Source organism: Hemitrygon akajei, chromosome 7 (genome assembly GCF_048418815.1).
Source record: "Hemitrygon akajei chromosome 7, sHemAka1.3, whole genome shotgun sequence".
Lineage (NCBI taxonomy): Eukaryota > Metazoa > Chordata > Chondrichthyes > Myliobatiformes > Dasyatidae > Hemitrygon > Hemitrygon akajei.
In genome coordinates this window covers 66,030,219-66,054,706 of record NC_133130.1, presented here as the reverse complement: position 1 = coordinate 66,054,706, position 24,488 = coordinate 66,030,219, and the positions used below count along the sequence as shown (strand labels likewise).

The 24,488-nt window shown below is 40.9% G+C and overlaps 1 protein-coding gene across 1 annotated transcript; it reads left to right on the top strand.

Moving 5' to 3' along the window:
- Positions 1-1,554: 1,554 nt before the first annotated feature.
- Positions 1,555-15,789, top strand: LOC140730522 (protein FAM161A-like). The gene is given in 7 exon segments (XM_073051083.1): positions 1,555-1,659; positions 4,552-4,787; positions 9,913-11,079; positions 13,400-13,499; positions 14,453-14,559; positions 14,561-14,605; positions 15,306-15,789. Coding segments are annotated over 7 exon segments (1,782 nt in total). The 5' UTR covers positions 1,555-1,623; the 3' UTR covers positions 15,397-15,789.
- The last annotated feature ends 8,699 nt before the right edge of the window (positions 15,790-24,488 follow it).

Below are 24,488 nucleotides of genomic sequence, written 5' to 3'. Positions count from 1 at the left end.
CATACAAAATTCTGGAGGATCACTGCGTCTATGCCTTTGCTGAAGGAAGTCAGCACCTATGGTGGGGAATAAACAGCTGAGACTTTCATCAGGCCAGGAAAGGAATAAGATAGTGGGAGAGGGGACAGAGTGCAAACTGCAAGTGATAGGTAAAACCAGGTGAGAAGGAAGGTGAGGCAGGTAATAGGTGGAAGAAGTAAAGGGTTAAAGAAGGAATCCTTTTCTCATATTCAGAGTAGCTTCCAACGTGATGGCATGAACATCAATTTCTCTAACTTTCGATAATTTCTCCTCCCCCTCCCCAGACATACGTCAGTGATAATAAACTTGATTCTGACTCTCTGCAGCATGGCAACCGGAATTGAATATGCACACTCCACATGTGTCCTAACAACTGGAATGTGACATCCCAACTCTTAAACTCTATCACTTGGTCAATGAAAGCAAGCTCGCCATATGCCTCTTCACCAACTATCCATCTGAGTTGCCAGTTTCAGGCAACCTTTCGTAATTTCGGCAACCACCTCTACATCATCTGCCAAAACTGGACTTCTCAGTGGCCAAATATTTTAATTCCAATTCCCGTTCCAATGTGTCGATCCACGGGCTCCTTTTGTGCCAACAAGAGTCCACCCTCAAGGTGGAGGAGCAACACCTTATATTTCCAACCTGATGACATGAATATTAATTTTTCCTTCCAGCAAACATACCCCCTCCTCTATTTTTTGTATCAAAACTATACAAGTTTACACCGCTATCAATCAGTATTTCCAAGACAGTAGTTACACTTAAATTACAATGTGGTTACTACCATCTATAAAACAATCTATACCTCTCCAAGGACAGCCGAGCACGGACGTATCCTCAGAAAAGGGGCAAGCAACCAGCTTCACTTTCCGCCACCTAGACCTGTGTGTGGATGGCCATCTTGGCTAGGCCCAGGAGCAAGCTCACCAGGAGATCCTCCTTTCGCCGGCCCCTCTCCAAACTGGGTTCCCTTCCTCTATTCCCCACTCTGACCTTTTACTTCTCGCCTGCCCATTATTTCCCTTTACCTTCCAGCTCGCCTTTCTCCCCAAACCCCTATTTTTTATTCTGATATCTTCCTCCTTCCTTCTCGGCCAGAAATGTCGACTGTTCACTCTCTTCCATGGATGCTGCCTGACCTCCTGAGTCCCTCAGCGTTTTGTGCTGTGTTGCTTTCGATTTCCAGCATCTGCTGACTTTCTCGTGTCTATAAACGTGTACTTGTCTCTTTTCTACAACACTGGCCCTACCATTTACCTAGTCTGGTTTTACTCCCAAGGTCACACAACTGAAAAGTGTTTCTCTTTTCTCTGATGTTGCCTGACCCGCTGAGTATCCCTTAACTTGGAGATGACTTGAAACCACACACAAAATAATTGAAAGGACTCTTCGGGAAGGCGGAACGACGGCGCTCTGAGCGCCAGCCTCTGGCGTGCCGGACGCCCCGCCTGCCCGCCCGCGTAGCCGGTTGCCAGGCACCTGTGGCGGCCGTTGAGCTCCAGTCCCTATCGAGTCTCGGCTCTCACCACTCCCATTGACCGGCAGAGCGGAGAATTCACTACCTTGTGCGAGAGAGAGCAGGCCCTGGATCCAGGGATGACTTTGTGCCCGAAATCCGCTAGGAAAGTAAAGGTGGGGAAGCAAGTATGAGGGTCTTAGCGTCCGGGATGGCCATAGAGGCAAAGCCGTCGCTTTATCGACTGCCAACAGCACAACTGTTCTCAAACAGGCCTTTCCCCTCAAATATAAACGTCTGATTTGGATGTTGTTCTTTAAATAAGTTTAGATTTGTAAGCTAACGTTTAAATCAAAAGTGTTTTGACAAGATTTGATTATACGTTACAATAAATAAGCAGTGTTGGATGCCGATCTGTAAACGATAAACAGCAGCCTGACATGTTTTCCTGTTGTCTTGGCGCTCCAAAGCCCAGTGACGAGCAAGTAAGATTGCATCTGCTGTAGATTTCTTGTGGCGATAGGCTAAGTGCAGCAGGTCCACGTCCTTGTCCATGGCAGGAATCAAATCCAGCCATGACGAACCTCTCAAAGCGTTTCATTACCGCTTCCGGGCTACAGTCATTGAGGCAGCTCACCCTGCTCTTCTTGGACACCGGTATGATACCTCCCCTTTTGAGCCAGAGGTTGAAGATGTCATTGAACACTCCTGGCCGTTAGTCTGCATAGATTATTAGTACCCTTCCAGGTACATTGTTGGAGCCTGTCACTTTGTAGGGTTCACCCTCTTGAAAGCGGTTCTGACAAATAGAGAGCGCAGTGTCGCTAGATGTGAGGGTTCACACAAGCATCGTGTTATTCTCCGTTTCAAAGCGAGCATAAAAGGCGTTGAAATAATTGGGGCGGGGAGTGCTCAAATTAAGATTATTTAACAGTCATAGAAACTAGTCATTTATCAGTATTGATGTTGAAATGAAAAGATTCAGACTTTGTGCACATTGTTCAAACTCAAAACAAAAAAGGACTAAGGTTGAGTGAAACTCAGATATAATTAAATATTCCTGTCTTGAAATGGAGTGAAAAGGAATGGATAGAATTAATTTGGCCATGGTATTAAGAACAAGGGAAGTGTGAGCAACTCTGACTACAACTTCTAGATTATTAAACAGTCATTATTAATCATTATAGTATTACTTTAACTGACCTTGTTTTAGAATAGATAAATGATGCTCTGCGGTTTCTGCTTATTTAGTTACTCCCATTTATTTCAGTGTTTAAGCCTGAGTCTAATTATTTAAATTTTATTTTATTTACAACTGCTAGATACTTATTCTTGGCATAATCTTAGAAAAGATTGCTTGCCTTTTTAATAAGCACTAATCAGTGATTTGTTTATGCGAATGGAACCCAGAGCAATGAAAACAATTATTTAACTATCTAGCTCCACAGAGTCAAAGAAATTTAAGACACATCAGGAGACCATTTGGCCAATTGTGACTGTCAGTTGAAAGAGAGCTACATAGTCTGTACCGAACTTTTAAAATCCCAATTTTAAAATTGTTCAAAAGTGGTTCTAACTCCCCTGTTCTTTCAAATAAAGTGTTCCATACTCCCACCATCTTAAGAATGAAAAGTTTTTCAGCAGATCCTTGGGCTTATGCATCCTGTTATTTTTAATTTACACAAATATTAAGGGAAATTGGTTTGCATGCAATTTCAGTTTTTCCTGTAATCTGGTGACCAGAAAAGTTAAGTAGGTTTAACCGATTCTGATGAAAGGTCTTAAATCTTTCAATTTGAAACTCAACTCTGTATTTCCTGTATTCAGAAATGTGTGAGTGGAAAGGGAGCATGATATGAAAAAATATACAAAATAGAACATTACAGCACAGGGAACAGGCACTTGAGCTCATGATGCCTGCCCAAACATGCCAAATTAAACTAATCCCTTCTGCTTTCTAAGGATCCATATCCACACATTCTCTACATATTCACGCACCTATTCACCAGAAGTTTCTTAAATAACACTACTGTATTGCCTCCTCCACTTACATCTGATAGCATGTTCCAGGCACCTACTACTCTCCCGGTGAAAAAAATCTTCTTTAATTCATTCATTTTGATGCCATGAAACCTACCTCACAACCTACTTTATTAAGGCCTTGTACATTATCGTCTGCCTTTTCTGCACTTTCTGTGTAACTGTTACACTTTATTCTGCATTCTGTGAATGTTTTCCCTTGTACTACCTCAATGTACCAATGTGATGAAATGATCTTTATGGATGGCATACAAAACAAAGTTTTTCACTGTATCTTGATAGTGTGTAAATATTAAACCAATTTACATGTTACCCTTTAGGTTCTCAGGACATTTAAAATGACTATTAATGTATTTTTTAAGTGTAGTTGCTGTTGTACTTTTGGAAACCAAGCAGCCAATTATGTATTGCAAAGATCATGAGCAACATAATAACTTCCAGGCACATTAATTTTGGTGATAATTATTTAAAGATTGTTCAAGATGCTGCAGCTAACTCCCCTGTTCTTTTTCATGCAGTGTCTTAGGGTCTTTTACATCCAGTAGAGAGGGTACACGGGCCTTGGTTTATCTCCAATACTACTACACTTTGGTAATACTGCACTGGTGTGTTAGGCTAGAATTTTTTCTCCAGAGTAGGACCTAGACAATTTACCAACTCACTTAGGTTTCAGAGCAGTCAGCACAGCCACCAACCAATGGAGCTGACTTATTTATTCAAATCTACATTCTTCCTTCAGCTTATAATGTTTTAATACTGAGTTACTTAATTAATTTGAGAATAACTGATACAATTTTTGCAGAAGAAAATTAATAGTCACCAGATTTTAAGTTTTGTAATTCATTGATTTTCATGGTTTGTTTGGCTAACATTGTGTTTTGATTTTATTCTATGTTTCTGCTTGCTATTTAACTGTAGCATTGACTCTGCTCACGTTAACAATATTACAGTAGTAGCAATATTGTATTTGTTGAAATGACATAAGAAAATCTTAACTAATAGGGAAACATTGATTTTCTGTTTTTAAGAATGAAAATAATTTTGATCCAGAAGAGCAAGTTTATTATGTAGACACTGAAGGTTCCTTAACCTCCAATGATTTGTATGGCAAGTCCAATGAAGACTACTATAAGAAAATAGAGAAACTAAAAAATGCTTATATTCATTCTATGGCAAAGCTAGAGAAATTGTACAGGAATAAACTTCATGTCAGAGATGATATCATTGATTCAGAGGATCTCCGTGAAATCCCAGTGTGTTACAGGTAGGCACGCTGATCACTAAATATGTTCATACGAAAACTAAATTCAACAAACAGAACTCTTTTTTTTTGTTTCCAGAAATAGATAATTACAATTTATCCTCCTACTTCTGGTTTGCCAGCACTTTTCTAGTCAATGTTATTTATGTTTCTTTTCTAGTCTTCCATCTGCAATATTTTCTGCTGATTCACTTTCTTGCTGATATGTTACTCTCTTTTCTGGATGGGAATATCTCAGATCATTTTGACTCTACAGAACCTGGTAGCCCCTTTCATTTATCTGTTCTACCATACTAAGAACAATTATTAGCAACTTTTTTAACAGCACTTTCTTAAACTCTCAACTTTTTGCCGTCGCCATTCTGACATCAGCTTTTTATTGGTCAGTTTGACAAATAACTTGTTCTTATCTTCAGTATCCTTATCAACACAAGATCCTGGATCCAGCCTACTACTGCAAAACCAAAATAGCTACCTGAAATCTGACGTACAGCAGATTTAAAATTCTTAAGTTGAACGAGGGTCATCTTTAAGAAAAGGATGTCACAGAATTTTGTTTTTATAAACACTTCCCTGTTGTATTTCTTCCTCTTATTCTTCCTTTCATCTGATGTTTCCTTTCAAGAGCTAAATCTTAAATGTGGCAGTGTCACTGAAGCATTTTAATTTGAGATCCAGTAATGCTTTTTCTCAATTAATGAGAAGAAATTACAACAATGTGTGACATCCTGTTTTCCAATCTTTTTGAAGCTTTCAATTTTTCTCTCAATTTTTATGTTTTTATCTAAAACACAAGTTTTTTTTATCCCTTGTCTACCCTGCATGTTATTTCCTCAAAGATTTCAAACATATTTGTCAGGGAAGAGTTCCCCTTAAGGAAACCATGCAGACTCAGGCCTACTTTATCATGTACCTTCAAATACCCTGAAACCTCATCTTTCATAATGGATTCCAGCATCTTCCCAACTACTGAAATCAGGCTAACTGACTTATGTTTCCTTTCTTTTACCACTTCTTAACTTAAAGAGTGGAGTGACATTGACATTTTCCTGTCCTCCGGAATCATTCCAGAATCTAGTGATTCTTTAAAGATCATTATTAACATCTCCACAATCTCTTCAGCTACCTCCTTCAGAACCCTGGAGTGTAGCCCAGCTGGTCCAGGTGACTTATCTTTCTTCAGATCTTTCAGCTTCCTAACCAACTTCTCCTTAGTAATAGCAACTACATTCACTTCTACCCTTTGACTCTTTAATTTCTGGCATACTGCTGGTGTCATCCACGGTGAATGCTGAAGTAAAATATTTATTAAGTTTGTCCGCATTTCTTTGTCCCTGATTACTACCTCTCCAGCATTTTTGTTTCCAGCAAGCTCCACTCTTGCCTCTCTTTTACTCTTTATATAACTGAGAAAAACTTTTGCTATCTTCTTTTATATTATTGGCTAGCTTACCTGAATTTCATCTTTTCTGTCCAAATTGCTTTTTTAGTTGCCTTCAGTTGGTTTTTAAAAGCTTCCCAATCCTCTAACTTCCCACTAATTTTTGCTGTATTATATCCCCTCCCTTGTGCTTTTATGCTGTCTTTGACTTCCCTTGTCAGCCATGGTTTCCTCATAGAATACTTCTTTGGGATGTATCTTGCACTTTCTGAATTGCTCCCAGCCATTGCTGTTCTGCCATCATTCCCACTGAAGTCCCCTTCCAATCAACTTTGGCCAGCTCACACCCTGCTTCTGTAATTCCCTTTATTTCACTGTAATATTAATGCATTTGATTTTAGCTTTTTCCTCTCAAACTGCATGGTGAATTCTATCGTATGATCATTGCCTCTTAAGACTTCCCTTTTTTTAAGTTCCCTAATCAAATCTGGTTCATTACACAACAGCCAATCCAGAGTTGCCTTTCCCTAGTGGGCTCAACCACAAGCTGCTCTAAAAAGCCATCTTGTAGGCATTTTACAAATTACCTGTGTTGGGATCTAGCACCAACCTGATTTTCCCAATCTACCTGAATATTGAAATTCCACATGACTGTTGAAACATTGCCCTTTTCAGTGCCTTTTCTATCTCCTATTGTAATTTGTACCCCACATCCTGACAACCAATTGAGGGCCTGTATATAACTACCATCAGGTCCTCTTACCCTTGCAGTTTCTTAACACAACCACAATGATTCTACATCTTCTGATCCTACATCACTTCTTTCCAAGGATTTGATTTCATTTTTTTTTATCAACAGAGCCTCCTGCCTACCTGCCTGTCCTTTCGATATATTATGTATTATTGGCTGCTAACTCCCATCTATGATCTCCTTTCAGCCACGACCCAGTGATCCACAATGTTATGTTTGCCAATCTCTAACTGTGCCACAAGATCATTTACTTTATTCCATATACTGCATGCATTCAAATATAACATCTTCATTCCCGTATTCATCACCCTTTTCGATTTTGCTCCCATATTACATTTCAACTCACCCTCTGCCTGCAGTTTTGCCCAATTATCTGCCTGCCCTTCCCCTCGGTCTCACTAAATACTGCATTGATTTGTATACCAACTGGCCAGTCGTCAATCCTATCACTCTGATTCCCACCCTCCTGCCAAATTAGTTTAAACCCTTCCCAAAATCTCTAGTAAATCTCCCCACAGGCATTTTGGTCCCCCTTGAGTTAAGGTAACCTGTCCTTTTTGTACAGGCCATACCTTCCCCAAGAGAAATCCCAATGATCCAGAAATCTGAAACCCTGCCCCCTTACCAATTCCACATGTTCATCTGCCAAATCATCTTATTCTTACCCTCAATGGCATATGGTACAGGCAGCAATCGAGAGATTACTACCATTGAGGTCCTACTTTTCAGATTTCTACCTGGCTCCCTAAATTCTCTATTCAGAACTTCAACTTCAATCCTTTTCCTACCTATGTCGTTACCAATATGTATCACAATTTTCAGCTGTTCACCCTCCTCCTTTAGAATGCTATCAACCTGATCTAAGACATCCCTAACCCTGGCAGCTGGAAGGCAACATACCATCTAGTTGTCTTTCTTAATCATAGAACCTCCTGTCTGCTCCTCTAAGTATGGAATCCCTTATCACTACTGCAGTCCTTCTTTTCTTCCCTTCTGAGCCACAGAGCTAGACTCAGTGCTAGAGAACCGGTTGCTGTGGTTTCCCCCAGCAGGTGATTCCTCTTCAACAGTATCCAAAGCAGTATTATTGAGGGGGATGGCCACGGGGGTACTCTGCACTGGTTGCCTATTACCTTTCCCTCTCCCGGAAAGTTGCCTCTACAACTTGGGAGTGACTACCTCTCTATTGATCCTATCAATCACCCCTTCATTCTCTCGTATGAGCTGAAGGTCATGCAGCTGCAGTTATCAGGGAAACTGGAGGTCTCCCAGAGTCCTCACATCTCACATGAAGAACATATCACTAACCCTCTATCAATTCTCAATGCACTAGCTGTGTACTAACAGACAAAGAAAGATAAAAACTTACCAGACGCTTACCTTGGCCTTTGCCCCTTCTTGCCCAAGCCTCTTGAGCCAAAGCCTGACTGCTGTAACACTGTCAAGTCACACAATGGCCATTCTGCTTAAACTTTGCTTCCTTTTATTGGCTTTTGCCAGGTGGCTAATAGATCGTTATGATTGAAGCCCGCTGAAAAGTCTTGAAGGGCTCTGAGCTCTCTTTAAACCTCACACCACCTCAGCCAAACAACGACTGCTCACAATATAGAAGCCAGCTGAAACTTGGACAGGCTATAAGTGATGATCAATCCTAGGAACTTGAAACTCTCAAACCTCTTGATTTTGGCACTATTGATGTAAACAGGACCATGTGCATTTTCCCCCTTCCTGAAGTCAATGACCAGCTCTTTTGTTTTGCTGACATCGAGGGAAATGTTGTCGTCATGACTCTACATCATTAGACTCTCTATCTGCTTCTTGTATTTGGACTCATCATTATTTGATATATGGCACACTGGGGTGGTATCTACTGTGAACATGTAGGTGGAGTTAGAGCAAAATCTGGTCATGCATTTGTGAGTTTACAAGGAATAGTGTAAGGGATGAGGACACAGACTTGTGGGGTGCTAATTTTGAGAATAATTATGACAGAGCTTTTGCTGCCTATCCTTACCAAATGTTGAAAGGACTAGATAGGGTGGACATAGAGAAGATGCTTCCTGTTGTGGGGGTATCCAGAACTAGAGGGCACAACCTTTTAGAAAAGAGGTAAGGAGGAATTTTTTTTAACCAGAGAGTAGTGAATCCCTGGAATGCTCTGCCTGGCTGTGGTGGAGGCCAAATCTGGGAATGTTTAAGGCAGAAGTTGATAGTTCCCTGATTGGTCAGGGCATCAAAGGATATGGTGAGAAGGCAGGGGTATGGGGTTGAGGATCAACTATGATGGAATGGCAGAGCAAATTTGATGGGCTGAATGGCCTAATTCTGCTCCTATGTCTTATGATCTTACTTGCTGTGGTCTGTTTTTCAGGAAAGAGAGAAGTTGAGTCCCAGATTTAGGAGTTATGGACAAGAGAAAATCTGCAGATGCTGAAAATCCAAGCAACACACACAAACTGCTGAAGGAACTCAGCAGGCCAGGCAGCATCTATGGAAAAGAGTACAAAATGTTCTGCTGAAGGGTCTCAGCCTGAAACGTCAACTGTATTCTTTTCTATAGATGATGGGCTTGCTGCGTTCCTCCAGCATTTTGTATGTTTTTTTAGGAGTTATGGGATGAGTTTGCTAGCAATTATAGTATTGAAGTCAGAGCTATAATCAATAAACAATAGTCTAACATGGGTGGTTTAACTGTCCAGAAGCACCAGAAATAAGTGTAGATTCAACTTCCTTTTTAGCCTCATCTTAGAATGCTCTATAATATCACATTCTTCATTGTGATTTAATTTCCTCTGGGAAGCTCTTCCAAATTTAATTTTTCTTTCAGCCCCTTTCCTGTTATTTATAGCAATCAACTAAATTATCCTATTTTCTGTATCATCTGCTTCTGAGTATTTGTATGGAGATGTTTTACAAGAATATGTAATGCAAGTTGTTTTTAAAACGTATTTACTATATTATTAAATAAAACAAACTCTTTTTGTACATTTTTATAGTTCAACTTACGAACTGACTACAGATAGAAAAAATGATGCTCATCTTTCTTATTCAACCTTGGAGGTTGAGGTGGAGAGTACTGCATCCTTAAGCTTATCTGACTCATCCACTGATGATCAGGAAGTATGTGGGGAAAATTTCACATCCCATGGAAGGAATCAAATTCAAAGAATGTGGGATGGATTTTCTGTGGAGATGTATACCTTGTATGATAAACCCCAGAAGCTTGGAAGTTCAAATTTGCTGAAAGCAAAAATAATTAAAAAGGAGCAAAAACACTGGTCCCCAAAGATAACAATACCAGAGCCTTTCCAAATGACCATCAGAGAAGTTGAAAAGAAGCAGCGAAAAAATCGATCAAGATCTGAAATTGAAGTAGAGAATTATATGCTAAGCAAACGATTAGAAGAAGAAGCAGAATGCCAGAAAAATTTCCATGCAAACCCTGTACCAGCCCACACCTATATCCCACTAATGGAAGAAATAATGGAAAGGAATGAGGAAAGAAGGAAATTTGCTAAGGCAAGGAGCAAAGAAATTCTACTGGCAATACAGAAACCATTTGCTTTTCTTGAAAGGGAGGAAAAAAAGAAAGAAGTTAGAAAAATGCAAATAAAGGATCTTGATCTTTTGGTAAAGAAAAGAAAGACATTTAAAGCAAAACCTGTCCCCAATTATCTTCATGATGAGAAGGTCATTGACAGGATTAAAGAGGAAGAGCTCTACAGAGCAATAAGGATGAAAGTGAGAGCTCAAGAATTGTTAAATAGTGCATCCCTTCCAAAGAGCATGCTTAGTAATGCCACCTGTAAAAGAAGAAAAAGGGTGTGTTATGAGCCAGATAAAGAACTGAAATTCAAACCCAAGATTAATGCCAAAGTTCCAGATTTTGAGATGTTGCACAGAAAAGCTCAGAGACAACTCATGAAAAACAAGATGAAATTGACAACTATAGGTGAACCTTTCCAAATGCATGTTTTTTCTAATGAAAAGTTTATGGATGATACAATAGAAGATGAAACTGATTTGAAAGAGGTGCACTGGCCTTTTATGTCAAGCATCAAGCAGTCAAAATCACACAGCAGTGTAAATTCAACTCCATCAGAATCTTTGGATTTGGAAATTATAAGAAGCACAGAAGAATCAAAGAAGAAAAAAGCCATTGGGTAAGAATTATATCTTTGGTGTGATAAGTGTAATCAATGACATGTTAAATCAGATGATCCATACTGTACCTATTTTCTGAATTTAGCTGTTTTAGTGAAAAACTTACAAGAGAGCAAAGCTATCATAAACATTTTTTTTGTGGAGTGGAGTCATAGCTTTATACTGGCTATGTCTGCTCTCTGTTCTTAGAGCTGATGTAGGATTGGGACCCAAAGCATGGATAATACCTGATCTTGCACAGATGCTACATGACCCATTATGCTTCTCTGACAGACTGTTTGTCCATATTCCAGGATCTGCAGTCTCTAGTTTTTTTGAAGTTCACGGTGACTCCAGTAACTTCACTGACCATATCAATATCCATCTTTGAAAAAAAATCAAATTGGTCAAATAGTATCTCCTCTTAACAATTCTACTCCAAGTATCTGAGTATCCATGTCTTTCAAAGTGTAGATTGATCCTGAACCTTTTTTTTTCAAAAACTTTATCACCACTGACATCACACACTCTGGCCTATAATACCCTGGCTTATACTTCATGCTTGTCTTGATCAAAGTTATATTACAGGCAGTCTTTCAGTCATCTGGCAGTTCACTTGTGGTCAGCAAATTTGGTGACATGTTTTCAAAATGTATTGGGGAATTTTCTTGATTTTGTTTCTTAGTAATTTTTCATACCTCCCTCCACTTTTCCCTCAGAGCATCTTTTTTAAAACCCCACACTTTCTGTACTGCTGTCCGGCTTCCTTTTTCAGTACAATATACATGTAATAGCTTCCTTTTTTTCTTTAACTAGCCTTCAGTATCCTTTGATATCCATGGTTCCTTGGACTCATTCTCCTTACTTTTCATTGTTAGGGAAATATGCTAGCCCTGAACTCTCACTGTTGTACTTTTAAATGACCCCCCATTTGTTGGAGACAGGAAATACTGCAGAGGCTAGAATCTTGTACATTTCTAGGATGTCTGTTTTAACCATGTCCTGTCTTACAATATTGAAATTGGCATCAATTCAAATCCTTAATTTCAAGTCCATCTTTATACTGTCTCATAACTACCTTGATACTTGTGGCATGAAACTTACTACTTCCAAATGTCTTTTCCATTGACACTCCAGCACCTATCCTGCTACATTTCCAAAGATTAGGTCCAGTGTTGCTCCCTCTCTAATAGGACTGTCTATGTATTAGCTGAAAAGAGAATAGTAAAATAGGATGAGAAAGAAAAGGGCTGTCAGAAGGGTCTCTCTCTTTGAAGAAGGTATTCAGGGAGTGGTTAAGTGGCAAATAACATTTGTGCCGCAGAAGTCTTAGACAGTGATAATCTCTGACATGAGAACATCCAACCTCCACTCTTGACATTTCAATTTTGTGATCAGGTCCCTCGCTATCAATATCTTATGTGTAACCATTGGCTAGAAAGCTGACTGGACAGGCCATATAATTACCATGACTATAAAAATGGGTCACAAAATAAGTGTCAGGTAGGACTCAACTCTTGACATCTCAGGGCCTTTCAACTGTCTACAAGGTGCAGGTCAGGAGGTTGATGAAACACTGTCTGAATGAGTGTAATGCCAACAATTCTGAGAAGTTTGGTATCATGATTTGTGCCACAGATATACAGATGGAGACCACCCATTCCAAGTTGGAAAGCAGGATTTCCAATATACCAAGTATTTAGATATGCACTCTCACTGATCTTCTGTAGTCTGGCACACTGAATTTTCTCATATGAGTCTCTGCAACAGAACTAATGTGAATTTCTGACAACTGGCAAGTTGGCACCTGTGCTATCCTTGAATCCACCCCATTGTAATCTCAAGTGCACATAACATTTCTGTCCTTTTTTTCTAAATCATGGATGGTTACATGTGAAATCACAGGACACCGTTCCTTCATATTCACTTTCTTCTTACTTTTCAATAATGCTAAGTGTTTAAGGGTGAAGTAAAATATAACAACATTGAAGGCAAATCCTGACCGATGGGGACCGTTGCTGGATATGTAGTAGGATATAATGAATTAAGCAATAGATGAGGTAAGTGGTGATGTATGCCTTTGAAGTCACACAGAAGGACCATGAATCTAATGCGAGATCACCCAACCACCTTCCTGATTTTTGTCAATTATCCCTTGCGATTGCCTCTACGATGCCCCCTGATCTACGTCTTCCTGGATAACCTCCAGTGCAGTGTCAGACGATGAACCTTGTTCTTTCTCTTTATCAGCCATTTATAACTGAAGCTGCAACACTGTATTCAGAATGAACAGCTTCCAATTTTGCATTTTAGAGTTTTGCACCCATTGTGTTTTACCAGAAATCGTGAAAGAAAACACACAAAATGCTATCTTTTAGAGTTTAAAGAGATGCAGGAAAGAGAAAACACAAGGCCTTTGCTCCAAAAGGTGCTGACACAGGTATGCCCTTAAAATATTTTGAGCTGCTTTACTGTTACACTTTACACACTTCAATATTTTAACTGGTTAATTTTTTTTGAATCCTGCATATTTTGAAAGCATAACCTACTAACTCGACTCATATAAGTCATGTTGAACTGGATCCTGTTAACACAGGGGTCTAAGCCAAGGTGTTCCAGACTCTGCTGGCTTAACTTGAGCAGCTGCAGGACCAGTGGATTCCCAAAGGTGAAGACTTATAAAAATGTTGAGAAGGAGCAAAGCTCATCTTCAGCTTAATCAGCAGTTGAATTGTTCAATATTTTTAAAATAATTTGGCAGGGTATGGGGGCACATTGAAGGGTTAAAAACTAGTAAAATGTAATAGATATTTATTTTTAAATTACTGAAAAAACCTGAAAGCATACAAATAACTAAAACATCAAACTACATTCCTTTATTTAAGTGAACTTGCCTTTCTCTTCCATGATAATTGCAGCCTTCATTGAAATTCATGGAATTTTGGATCCAATGCCACATTGATTCTCATTTTCACTTTGGAACTTCTACATTGACAAGAAGTCCTGAAGATCAAAACCACTATTTATTTGGGTTAAATATGCAATACTTTTTTATTGAAAGATGCATAGAATGTATATGTCATTCTTTAAATTGCAGATCTCTTTTTGAAACATTTTGTCTTCTAAGCATATAGTTAGAATTTAATATTAAAAAGTTAAGATTATCTAAGCAGTGTCTCTTGAAATGAACAGAAAATACATAAACAACTCATATGTTTTTAATCTACGGTAGTATCTGATCAAATTTAGATGTACAAAACAACAAATGTGATATTTTGATATCTCAAAATATGTGTTTTAGTCTAGCTGTAGCTATAATCATTGATATGAACTTGTAACACAGTTTAGTAATGTCTATAAACTAAGATCAAAGCTGCTATGTGTTATATACAGAGAAATGCTAGAAGATCAGCAGAGAAATATACTGCAGCACAAAAAGAACGAGGATTGAAGGAAGATTTTGTTTTCCAGCAAGGCCACTCAGCTTTGCATTCAAATAATCGAGTCTGTGAAAAATGAAGACAACAACTGTGTAAATGAAGAAAGGTAACTTCAGTTTAAACAATAGGTGTCGTTTTTACGTTTTGGAGGTTTTCAGTTTTCTAGTACTATGATGTCTTCTTATTGTGTTTGAATAGTTTGTAATCTTACTTTATTAAATACGAATTGTTAAACTGGGATTCCAGGCTTTAAAAAACAAATTTGTGAAGAAACTTCGAAATAAGGACAGTGTTCAAATTGTTGGTAAATTAAAATGTAGCATAATTAAAATCCTACCCTATCCTAAAAAGCAAGTTTAGTTTTGGAAAGAGTTATTTTTCTTAATACACAAAAAAAAACACTTAATTGAACAGCAATTAAAACTTGCTGTTTTATTTAATTTCAATATATTGGAGTTATTGCTGGTAAACTACCTATATTGCAAAGTATTTTAAACTTTGTCAACCATACATGTTGTCTAAATAAAGTAATATGATCTATTTACTCTTGACTAAGAGAGGTAAAATATTTGTTATGGACTAAATAAATGAAATTAAATAAAGTAATCTTTGGAATCCAAAAAATCACTTTTGGTAACTGAAATGTGATCTCAGGTGAGAAATAAATTATCTGTAGCATATACAGCTAAAATATTTTGCACAATTATTGTTTTGGAATAATAAGTCAGGTTTGTTCATTTAAAGAGGTTGTAGGACCATGACTGCAACAGTGGAGGCTATTGACTGTGTTAAAATTGCTTCTCTAGTTCTCAAGAGGAAGATTATGGACTTGACTTTGAAGATGATAATGAAGATGAGGAGTCAACGGTTGCAGAAGAATATCAAGACAGAATGTGAAGTTCAGTGACTGTAAAGTGGCAGGAAGTTTGAAGAATATATTAATGATTAACTGCATTAATTGAGAGTTTTTTGAATGCCAATTATGTTTTATTGCTAATGGGTACTATTTTTATAATATAATATCATCATAGACTGGCAAATTCTAGAATTAATGACAAGTTACTTTATATTTTTATTACTGAACTAAAGCTCTTTTAATAAGGTTTGCAAATTTGTCTGGTGATTCTCAAATATACAGGCAGTCCCCGGGTTACGAACGAGTTCCGTTCCTGAGTCCATCTTTAAGTCGGATTTGTAAGTTGGAACAAGTACATCCGGTATTATTTTAGCGTCAGTTAGTCAAACGTTTGTCTTAGTATATAGTATAGATTTTACCCTTCTGTGCATATAAAACACATAATAAATGTATGTATTCCAATAATTAAACCACTGCTTTGCTTAGTAATAATTGTAGCTTTCATCGGGGCAGGGCCTTTCACATGCTCCATTATTCTCACTTTATCCTTTATGCTTTAAAATTGTTCCGATTGTTGATTGACTGTAGCCTAACACTTTTCCAATGACCGATGGTGTTTCATCTCTTTCTGATTGCTTTATTATTTTCACTTTATTTTCAATTGTGATCATTTTCCGTCAATGGAACAGAAACACTGCAGATTCAGCAGCAGCCACGGGCTGTGGGTTCTGAGCCCCCCCCCCGGATCCTAAAGTCCACCCGCACTGAGACAGGTTAAATGGGACAAGTGGGGATGGTGCTGACTGGAAAAGAGGGGCCAGGGTAAATCTTGCTAAGAAAAATTTAAGCCAAATACAAAGTTACACACTCAACACAGTGTTAACAGCAACATGATCTGACTTAAAATGGCGGATGCCAATGAATTTTTAATATAATAGGCTTTATGGCAGGCCATTCGTAAGTACGAGTTGTTCATAAGTCTGACGTTTGTAACTCGGGGACTGCCTGTACAGCAGAAATCCAACTGATGTTAATGCTAGCTGCAAACACAAGGAAATCTGCAGATGCTGGAAATTCAAACAACACACACAAAATGCTGGTGGAACACAGCAGGCCAGGCAGCATCTATAAGGAGAAGCACTGTCGACGTTTCAGGCCGAGACCCTTCGTCCTGACGTCTCGACTGAAATATACTGAAATATACGTTTACCCTGTATATTTTGTACTTTAGATACAACATTGAATCATGTCATCTACAGAAATTCTCTGATGTCTCAGCAATATTTGGGTGTATAAAGGGTGGATGGGAGGATGAATACAGGGTCCTGATGGAGGACTTTGTTAAATGGTGCAAGCTGAATCATGTGCAGCTCAACATCAGTAAGACAAGATTCAAGATTCAAAAACCTTATTGTCATTCTAACCGTAGATCAGCTCTGCAGGGCAGAATGAGACAGCGTTTCCCAGGAGCAGTGCAATCATAACATAACAAACGCAGCACTAAATAATAAACATAACAATAAATAGTAAAACACAACAGTCACATGTCAGTTAAAAACCAGTTATAAGTGTCCAGTGTAAGTTAAAAGGAGGCGGTGATAGACCTTAGGAAGACTAAGCCTGCACTGCTCCATTACTATTGATGATGAGGACCTACAAGTACCTGGGGGTGCACCTAGATGATGACTTGAGTGGAGTACCAACACAGAGGCTGTGTAAAAGAAAGGCCAGGGTCGTTTCTACTTCCTGAGGGGACTGAGGTCCTTTGTAGTATACAGCCCTTCCATTCACACGTTCTACCAGTCTGTTGTTGCCATTACAATCTTCCATGCAGTGGTGTGCTGAGGCAATGGCATCAACATGGGTGATATCAATAAGCTGATTAGAAAGGCTGGCTCTGTTACAGGAGTCAAACTGGATACAAAGGAGGCTGTGGTAGAACAAAGGATTCTAGGGAGAATCCTGACAATTCTGGACAATGTTTCTCACCCTCTGCATGCCACCTTGGCTGAACAGAGGAGCACTTTTAGTAACAGATCAAGAAAACTGCATTGCTCCAAAAAGCACTGTATGAGGTTATTCTTACTTTCTGTCATTAGGCTCTTTTAACCTATAGTCAACCTATAGCTGGGGAAATGATGACTGCCCCCCTACTGTTAGACTGCTTGAGGTAACTTATTTTTTATTCTTTCTTACTTATTGCTAATATTTGTTTATCTCTATATCTGTGCACTTGTAATGCTACTGTGATACTGTAATTTCATTTGGGATCAATAAAGTATATAAGTATCTATCTATCTACATGTGCTGAATATTACATGCATTTTAAATTATATTTATTAGTCTATTTATGGTTATATTTTGGTCAATGTACTGTGTGTGATATATGTTTTGTAAGTGCACCAAGGTCCAGAGGAACATTGTTTTGTTTTGTTGTATTTACTTCAACTTGAAATGTGAATAAATCCTCACCTTAAGAATAGTCTCCAAAAATTTGTTTATGATTGATGTAAAGCTCATTGGCTGATATTTTTTTTGGATCATTCTTATTACACTTCCTAAACACAAGAATAATAATGGTTATTCTTCACTGTAGCCTGAAACAAAAGAAGATACAGGAGTTTCGTCCAGGTTCCAACAATCTCATTTTTTACCACCCTCAAAAACCTGAGATAGATCCCGTCAGGCCCATGGAAAGTATCGAACTTCATGCTTTTCAAAAGATTCAACACTTCCTCCATCTCAACATTAATGTGCCCCGGGATATTGGCAATACTCCTCCCTTACCTCACTATCCTCCACACCCTTCACTTTGGTGAATACCAATGTAAGGTACTCATGCAGTTCCACACCCACTGCCTCTAGCTCCAGACATAAATTCCCTCCTTTGTCCTTGAGTGTCGCTATCCTTTCCCTGACCACCATTTTGCTTCATTCTTTCCCTAGCTATCCTCTTCCTTTATGGAAACTTGCTGTATACAAATTAGCTGTCACATTTCCTACAACAGAGGTTACACTTCAAAAGTTGTTTATTTTACTGTCGGTTGCCTATCCTGAGACCACAAAGGTACTTGTACAAGTGCAATTTGTCTGTTCTTACTTCATGTTCATGTCCTTGGTTTTAGCAAGGTTTTTTTGTTGCTTTCATTGATGAAGATAATATCAAAAATTGGCAGCACAGAATTCCTTGAAAAGCATAAAACTGCTGCGACCAGAAATCTAAAAAAGAGAAAAAGCTGGAAAATTCTAATTAAAATTCCTTGATCTGAAACATTAACTACTTCATCTGATTTTGCTTGACCTGGCCTTTAGATTCTGGACCTGCATTCTATCGCTAAGTAAGTCAAGAGAGGTATCTCCCTTGTTGAAATCCAATGGAAAAGTGTATTCTGAATAATGGACAATGCTGGAAACATTCAACAGGGCAGGCAACATCTGTGTGTGTGTGTGGGGGGGGGGGGGGGTTATGTTAATGTTTGCATCTTTTTCCAGTTTATTTCAAAATTTCCAGTATTTGCAGCCTTTTAACTTTCATGCCCCATGATAGATTTTGGCAGAAAGACTTTTCATGAAAGAATGTGATTTTATTATTGAGAAAAGCCATCTGTTCCTTACATATTAGATTTGTCCTGGATGTTTGGTTCACTTTATGTTTTGCTCTCAAAGTACCACTCTTACTCCATAGAGATATGAATGGTTGTTTTGTGGTATCTCTCAGAGCTTTATCACATTCTTGACAAGTTCTTCACATTTTGTGGACTAAATTCATCCACGTCATTTGAAATGCATGCATCTGCAATACAATTCTAGGGTTTAATCAGCTTGATGAATTATGAATAGCCACTTGGTGAACCATCATCCTTGCAGTCTTCACCTCTCCCCTAAAGGCTTCCATTTTTTCTTCCTTTACTTATCAAATCCAAGCATTGGTCATCCTTTGTCCTCCTGTTTATTTCCCTCCAGAAGCTGTCTTTAGTCTTCACCCTCTCCTCCTACCACCTTGCTCCATGTGCCTCCCACGTTATTTGTGTTGGCCACCACCTTTCATCCACCTTCTAATCTACCCCTCTCCTTCTCTACCTGGCACAACTTTCCTGACATCTTTTACTCCTTCTCAAACCACCAATCACCCTGGACTTCAACCTCACCCCTCCCCTTCACCTCTTTAAACTGGCCATCTCCTCTCTCCATTTTCAGGATTTTGACCTGCTGCATCAACAAATCCTTCCAGATATATTTTTCTCTGCCCTTAGGATGTTTCAGGTGGGAGGAGACAGACATGCAGCTCTTTGCAAACTGTGGATGGAGAGGGATGCAAGGCTCTTGTTTCAATTCATCTCCAGAAACTGCGTATCGACAGCTCTCTGATCTAGGTCTGTTCTGCTGCTGGAAGATTCACTCATTCACTCACTGACAGGCTCTCTTTGATTTGCTTGGAACTTGTTGGTCTTCTACCTGGCCTAAGAGAATGCTGCTACTGGCACATTCCAATCTGCAGGTGTACATACTGAGGAATGCACTTTAGTTTTGTGCAGCCAATGCAAAGGATCTGTGGTGATGATACACAGCTTCAACTCCTTCTGCTGTAGGACATGGGGGGGCAGAGTCAAGAGGGGAAGCCCTCTAACATTGAAATAGTGTACCATAGGAAGCCACCATACCCATTCTACTGATGGCCATTTTGTTCACACTGACAACTTACTTCATTGCACTGTTTGGAGTGGTGAGGCTAGGGGGTGGGGCCCTCTGACAGAGTAAATTGGATGGCACCAGAATCAGAAGTATGTGATTCTGGAGACAGAGCTCCAGATCACACATTATCTGTAGAGTGCAATGATATTTTATGGAGAATTAGAATTTGCAGTCCTGACACATGGCTAGCAGTTGGCACCAGAAGCCAGTCTACACTTTGAATTTTTCTGGAGACACAAGAGATTTGGCAGATTGTGGTGAACTACATATACGTGTCCGGACACGCCCCACTGCTGACTGCTCCTGTGGCCCCTCCCACTGACCGTGGCTCCTCCCACAGACCCCGATATAAAGGCGATTGGGGCCTGAGCCCTGCCCTCAGTCTCCAGGATGTAGTATGGTGGTTAATTACTGCTTGTTCTTTCTTCCAGTCAATAAAAGCCAATATCTCGCCTCACGTCTCGGAGAGTTATTGATGGTGCATCAATTTTATTGACTGGAAGTTTAAAACATGGACAGCATTTTATGTCCGGAAAAATTAGACCTTGATCCGCAAGACTCCGAAGCAGCTCTTGCCTTTGAACTCTGGCTTGCATGCTTCCAATCATACTTGGAACAGATTCGTTCACGCAGCTTGACGCGTACCCCCTACCCCGCATCGCGGATATGGTCAACCAGATAGCTCAGTACAAGGTGTACTCGACGATAGATCTGAAATCCGCTTATCACCAGCTCCCCATCCGCCCAGAGGACCACCCCTACACAGCCTTCGAGGCGGGCGGCAGGCTCTATCACTTCCTGCGCGTCCCCTTCGGTGTCACAAATGGTGTCTCTGTCTTCCAGAGGGAAATGGACCGGATGGTGGACCAGTGCCAACTGAAGGCCACATTTCTCTATCTGGATAACATCACCATCTGTGGTCACGACTGGCCGGATCACAACGCCAACCTCCAATGATTTTTCCAAGTGGCCAAAGCCCTGAACCTTACTTATAACAGGGACAAGTGTGTGTTCGGAACCACCCGACTCGCTATCCTTGGGTATGTCGTGGAGAATTGGGGTCATTGGCCCTGATCCTGACCATATGCGCCCCCTGTTAGAACTCCCTCTTCCCACCACCCTCAAAGCCCTCAGACGGTGCCTAGGCTTCTTTTCCTATTACGCCCAATGGGTCCCCCATTATGCAGACAATGCCCGCCCCTGGTCAAGTCTACCACATTTCCCCTCTCTGCCGAGGCCCGCGCGGCCTTCAGCTGCATTAAAGGGGACATTGCCAAAGCAACGATGCATGTGGTGGACGAGACCATTCCCTTCCAAGTAGAGAGTGATGCCTCCGATTTTGCACTGGCTGCTACCCTCAATCAGGCAGGCAGGCCAGTAGCATTCTTTTCTCGTACCCTTCAAGGCCCTGAAATTTGGCACTCCGTGGTGGAGAAAGAAGCCCAGGCCATAGTGGAAGCTATTAGGCCCTGGAGGCACTATCTCGCCGGCTAAAGATTCACCTTGCTGACCGACCAGTGCTCAGTTGCGTTCATGTTCAGCAACCAACAGCGGGGCAAAATCAAAAATGACAAAATTTTGCGGTGGAGAATAGAACTCTCCACCTACAACTATGATATCCTGTACCGGCCTGGAAGGCTCAATGAGCCCCCTGATGCCCTATCCCGGGGAGCGTGTGCCAGCGCACAGCTCGACCAGCTATACGCCCTCCATGCACATCTTTGCCACCCGGGGGTCACCCGATTTTACCATTTTGTGAAAGCCCGGAACCTGCCGTACTCCCTTGAGGACATCAGGACGATGACCAGAGACTGCCAAGTCTGCACAGAGTGCAAACCGCATTTCTACTGTCCTGACAAGGCACAACTTATCAAGGCCACCCACCCCTTTGAGCGACTGAGTGTTGACTTTAAGGGCCCCCTTCCCTCCACCGACCGCAATGTCTACTTTCTCAACATTATCGACGAGTACTCGCGGTTCCCCTTTGCCATCCCCTGCCCCGATACCACTGCCACATCCATCATAAAAGCCCTGCGCCAGCTCTTCACTCTGTTCGGATATCCCTGCTATATCCACAGTGATAGAGGGTCCTCCTTTATGAGTGACGAGCTGCGCCAGTACCTGCTGGCTAGGGGCATTGCTACTAGTAGGACCACGAGCTATAATCCCCGGGGAAATGGACAGGTGGAGAGGGAGAATGCCACAGTGTGGAAGGCCACACTTTTAGCCCTTAAGTCAAAAGGGTTGCCGGTCTCTCGATGGCAGGAGGTCCTCCCCGAGGCACTCCACTCTATCCACTCCCTGTTATGTACATCCACCAATGCCACCCCTCACGAGCGCCTATTCTCTTTTCCCAGGAAGTCTGCCACTGGGACCACCCTACCAGCTTGGCTGACATCCCCAGGGCCAGTGCTACTCCGGAGACATGTGAGGAGCAGTAAATACTCCCCGCTGGTCGAGAGGTTTCACCTTCTACATGCAAACCCCCAGTATGCTTACGTGGTCTTACCTGATGGGCGGGAGGACACGGTCTCCGTCCGCGACCTGGCACCCGCAGGAGCAGCAGACCACTACCCCGAACACTCCATGGTAACTATGAACCCTGTACCCGAGGTGACACTGCGCACACCGAGCCCTACACAGACTCCTCACGACACTCCTATACCGGGTGTCTCGCACGCACATATACCAGGCGCCTCGCACACGCATGAGGGATCACTGACGCCTAGTGGGCTGACACCTCCAGTCAGGCCGGAACCAACACAACCACCATCTCCGGTGCAATCACCACCAGCACCTGTGCAATCACAGCCGGTGCTACATAGATCGCAGCGACAGATTCGACCACCTGATAGACTTAACCTGTAAATATACTTGTAAGAAACTTCGCCCCATGGGGACTCTCTTTTAAAACAAAGGGGGGGGTGAATGTGGTGAACTACATATACCTGTCTGGACACGCCCCCTGCTGACTGCTCCTGTGGCTCCTCCCACTGACCGTGGCTCCTCCCACAGACCCCGGTATAAAGGCGATTGGGGCCTGAGCCCTGCCCTCAGTCTCCAGGATGTAGTATGGTGGTCAATTACTGCTTGTTCTTTCTTCCAGTCAATAAAAGCCAATATCTCGCCTCACGTCTCGGAGAGTTATTGATTGTGCATCACAGATGCTGTAAATCTTCAGCAACATGCATAATCTGGTATTTTCCTGGCATCTTTGATTTAGCTGTAGGGGTTCTCTATGGACTGCTCCAATTCCAAATTGTCTGCCAATCACCTGTCAGCTTTTGCTCCACAGTGTTAAACCTGCTCTCTGCATTCTTTTCTCAGTCCAGACCTGAAATGTACTTTGTCCATTCCCTCTATAAATGTTGCCTGATCTACTGAGTTCCTCCAGCACTTTGTGTGTTGCTCTGAATTGTCATGCAAATCAAAAGATGGCCAATTAACACCAGGGGTAAAAGTTTAAAGGTTAAACTCGAGTTTCTGCAGATGTTAGAAAATGAGAGCAATACATACAAAATTCTGGAGGATCACTGCGTCTATGCCTTTGCTGAAGGAAGTCAGCACCTATGGTGGGGAATAAACAGCTGAGACTTTCATCAGGCCAGGAAAGGAATAAGATAGTGGGAGAGGGGACAGAGTGCAAACTGCAAGTGATAGGTAAAACCAGGTGAGAAGGAAGGTGAGGCAGGTAATAGGTGGAAGAAGTAAAGGGTTAAAGAAGGAATCCTTTTCTCATATTCAGAGTAGCTTCCAACGTGATGGCATGAACATCAATTTCTCTAACTTTCGATAATTTCTCCTCCCCCTCCCCAGACATACGTCAGTGATAATAAACTTGATTCTGACTCTCTGCAGCATGGCAACCGGAATTGAATATGCACACTCCACATGTGTCCTAACAACTGGAATGTGACATCCCAACTCTTAAACTCTATCACTTGGTCAATGAAAGCAAGCTCGCCATATGCCTCTTCACCAACTATCCATCTGAGTTGCCAGTTTCAGGCAACCTTTCGTAATTTCGGCAACCACCTCTACATCATCTGCCAAAACTGGACTTCTCAGTGGCCAAATATTTTAATTCCAATTCCCGTTCCAATGTGTCGATCCACGGGCTCCTTTTGTGCCAACAAGAGTCCACCCTCAAGGTGGAGGAGCAACACCTTATATTTCCAACCTGATGACATGAATATTAATTTTTCCTTCCAGCAAACATACCCCCTCCTCTATTTTTTGTATCAAAACTATACAAGTTTACACCGCTATCAATCAGTATTTCCAAGACAGTAGTTACACTTAAATTACAATGTGGTTACTACCATCTATAAAACAATCTATACCTCTCCAAGGACAGCCGAGCACGGACGTATCCTCAGAAAAGGGGCAAGCAACCAGCTTCACTTTCCGCCACCTAGACCTGTGTGTGGATGGCCATCTT